The following is a 2700-nucleotide window of genomic DNA, read 5'->3' as shown; positions in this document are numbered from 1 at the left end:
CAATATTGAAAACCTAGCAGTGTACTAGATAAATTTTTGAGAAGCTTTAAACTAGGCAACTAGCCCTGGCTTAGACGTTTAGTGTTTGGTCTCTACCGAGATTTCCAACGCTCGTCATTTTCACCACATATATTTTTACCTAATGCTAGGAGACCGAATTATTATCTTGTTCGTCACACTTTTGTTGGTTTGGGTGCACGAACTGAAGAATTTTTGTACCCCTTTCAGCGTAGTCGTCTCGACGCGTGAGAACAAGATGATACAAAATGACTACGGTGCATTGACTCTCGTTGTCAAGCGAGGGCCGGCAATTCCTTCGTCGTTCCTTCCTAGTGTTCATAGAGCACCGTGTGCACGCAGCACGCGAGTTGTCCTCCACTATATTAAGGCCCGGGCTACGGTGCCTATCTCAAAGAAGCAGTAGCAAGTGTAGCAGCACACACGATCGAGCTAGCAAAGTTCCATCCATTTCATCATGGATGCCCTCGCAGCGTACTCATGGTTCGGCCAGCTCTCGGTGGTGATCAGCGTCGTCGCCGTGTGCTGGACCATGGTGTGGCAGAACCTGGAGCACATCCGCCTGCAGCAGTTCTTCGCGCGCGGCTTCAACCGCCGCGCGCGGCGGCTGGCCGCGATCGTCGACCCCTACCTCTCCGTCACCTTCGAGGAGTATGAGGGCGGGCGCATCAAGAGCAGCGACGCCTTCAAGGAGGTCAGGTCCTACCTCACCACGGCCAGCACCCGCGACGTGCGCCACCTCCGGGCCGAGTGCGGCGGCGGCGGCGGGGACAAGCTCGTGCTCAGCATGGCCAAAGGCGAGGAGGTGTCCGATGCCTTCCGCGGCGCCACGGTCTGGTGGTCGGCCGCCGCCGTGCCGCCGCCGCGCGACGCCGTGCCCTACTGGAGCCGCGCGTCGCGCGCCGAGCGCCGCTACTTCCGGCTGGAGTTCCACGAGAGCCACCGCGACCTCGTGCTCAACGACTACATCCCGCACGTGCGCAGGCAGGGACGCGCCATCATGGTCCAGAACCGCCAGCGCCGGCTCTACACCAACATCCACCGCGAAGGCTACGACGATGGGTAAGCACCGTACCGGCCCGGCCGCGGACGGACGGCCTTTGAACGTAACGTACTAGCTAGTAAGAATTTTTTTGACCCGGCCTGCAAGAATTAATGTTCTACATGTCACTGCTGCATCATGCAGTTGGTACGAGGACGTTTGGACCCATGTCCCGTTCGACCACCCCAAGACGTTCGACAAGATGGCCATGGACCCAGCGAAGAAGAAGGAGATCATCGACGACCTCGACATGTTCAAGAAGGGCAAGGAGTACCACAACCGCGTCGGGAAGCCGTGGAAGCGGGGGTACCTCCTGTACGGCCCGCCGGGCACCGGCAAGTCCACCATGGTCGCGGCCATGGCCAACTACCTGGACTACGACGTCTACGACTTCGAGCTCACTTCGGTGAAGACCAACACCGAGCTCCGGAAGCTGCTCATCGAGACCAAGAGCAAGTCCATCATGGTGTTCGAGGACATCGACTGCTCCCTCGACGTGACCGGCAAGCGCAGGAGCAAGGAGGAGGAGGGCAAGGCCGACGACGAGGACGAGAAGGACGGGGACCCGCGCCGGCCGAGCAAGAAGGACGCCAAGAGCAGGGTCACCCTCTCCGGCCTGCTCAACTTCATCGACGGGCTCTGGTCGGCGTGCGGCGAGGAGCGGCTCATCGTGTTCACCACCAACCACGTCGAGAAGCTGGACCCGGCGCTGATCCGGACGGGGCGGATGGACAAGAGGATCGAGATGTCCTATTGCGACGCCGAGTCCTTCAGGTTCCTCGCCAGGATGCACCTCGACGGCGAGGACGCCGAAGGGCACGAGCTGTTCGGCGTCGCCAGGGCGTTGCTCCAGGAGGTGAACATGGTGCCCGTCGACGTGGGCGAGCACCTTACGCGGAAGAGCGTCGACGACGACGCCGGGTCGTGCCTCGCGAAGCTGGTGGCGGCGCTAGAAAAAGCCAAGGAGGAAGCTGCCAAGCCGGAGCCGGCACAGGCTGAGGAAGACGAAGGGAAGAAGGGGGTCGTTGTGCAAGCTAAGGATGATAATTAAGGGTCGCTGCTGGTGCTGGCTCGTCCGTCCTGTTGCTGTCTCCTGACTCTCCTGTATCTGGTGTGTATGCATAGATTGCTGCTTGCTTGGTAGGTACTCAGAATAAGACTAAGCGCGGCGCTCTAGCTAGTCGCTGGCTGAAGTAAGGCTTTGTTTCAGTGTGCTAGCTTATTCCAATGCAACAATAATCAGGATTGTATTCAGGTAACCCATGTACTAATTAACTACTCCCTCCCTCCATCTATTGGTACATGGGAGTTGTGGCTGTATGCACGTCATATATATTTATTATATATATATGTACTGTGTAAATTAATTTGATACTTGTCATTAGTTGGTGCAGTTCACCTTGTACTATTATTTACATACAAACTGTAGCATGCTGGTTATAACTTTGCATTGGGGGTTTTACCTGCGGCGAATAAGGAAACAGAGGTTAGAAGGGCACTAACCCACTAACACACCACACATAGCTCTAGCCAACTCACCCTAGGAGTCTCCTTTTAGCAATAGCAAATACTCTTCTTCTTTTTTTGAGTGGGCAATAGCAAATACTCAGTGCCAAAGAAGTACGATAACGCCATGCCCG

General features: G+C 56.4%; 1 protein-coding gene across 1 annotated transcript; it reads left to right on the top strand.

The window, feature by feature from the left end:
- The first annotated feature begins 282 nt into the window (after positions 1 to 282).
- On the top strand, positions 283 to 2427 carry LOC112875842 (AAA-ATPase At3g28580-like). The gene is made up of 2 exons (XM_025939837.1): positions 283 to 1080; positions 1205 to 2427. Exons 1-2 carry the CDS (start codon positions 476 to 478, stop codon positions 2109 to 2111), a joined length of 1512 nt encoding a protein of 503 aa, XP_025795622.1. The 5' UTR covers positions 283 to 475; the 3' UTR covers positions 2112 to 2427.
- The last annotated feature ends 273 nt before the right edge of the window (positions 2428 to 2700 follow it).

This window comes from Panicum hallii, chromosome 9, assembly GCF_002211085.1.
Source record: "Panicum hallii strain FIL2 chromosome 9, PHallii_v3.1, whole genome shotgun sequence".
Lineage (NCBI taxonomy): Eukaryota > Viridiplantae > Streptophyta > Magnoliopsida > Poales > Poaceae > Panicum > Panicum hallii.
Note: the sequence above shows the minus strand (reverse complement) of the source record. Positions and strands in the feature narration are given on the sequence as shown.

Coding starts and splice junctions, on each gene's coding strand:
- LOC112875842 (XM_025939837.1), top strand. CDS start 476: ATGGATGCCCTCGCAGCGTACTCATGGTTCGGCCAGCTCTCGGTGGTG. Junction 1,081..1,204: donor CGCGAAGGCTACGACGATGG/GTAAGCACCGTA, acceptor TGCATCATGCAG/TTGGTACGAGGACGTTTGGA.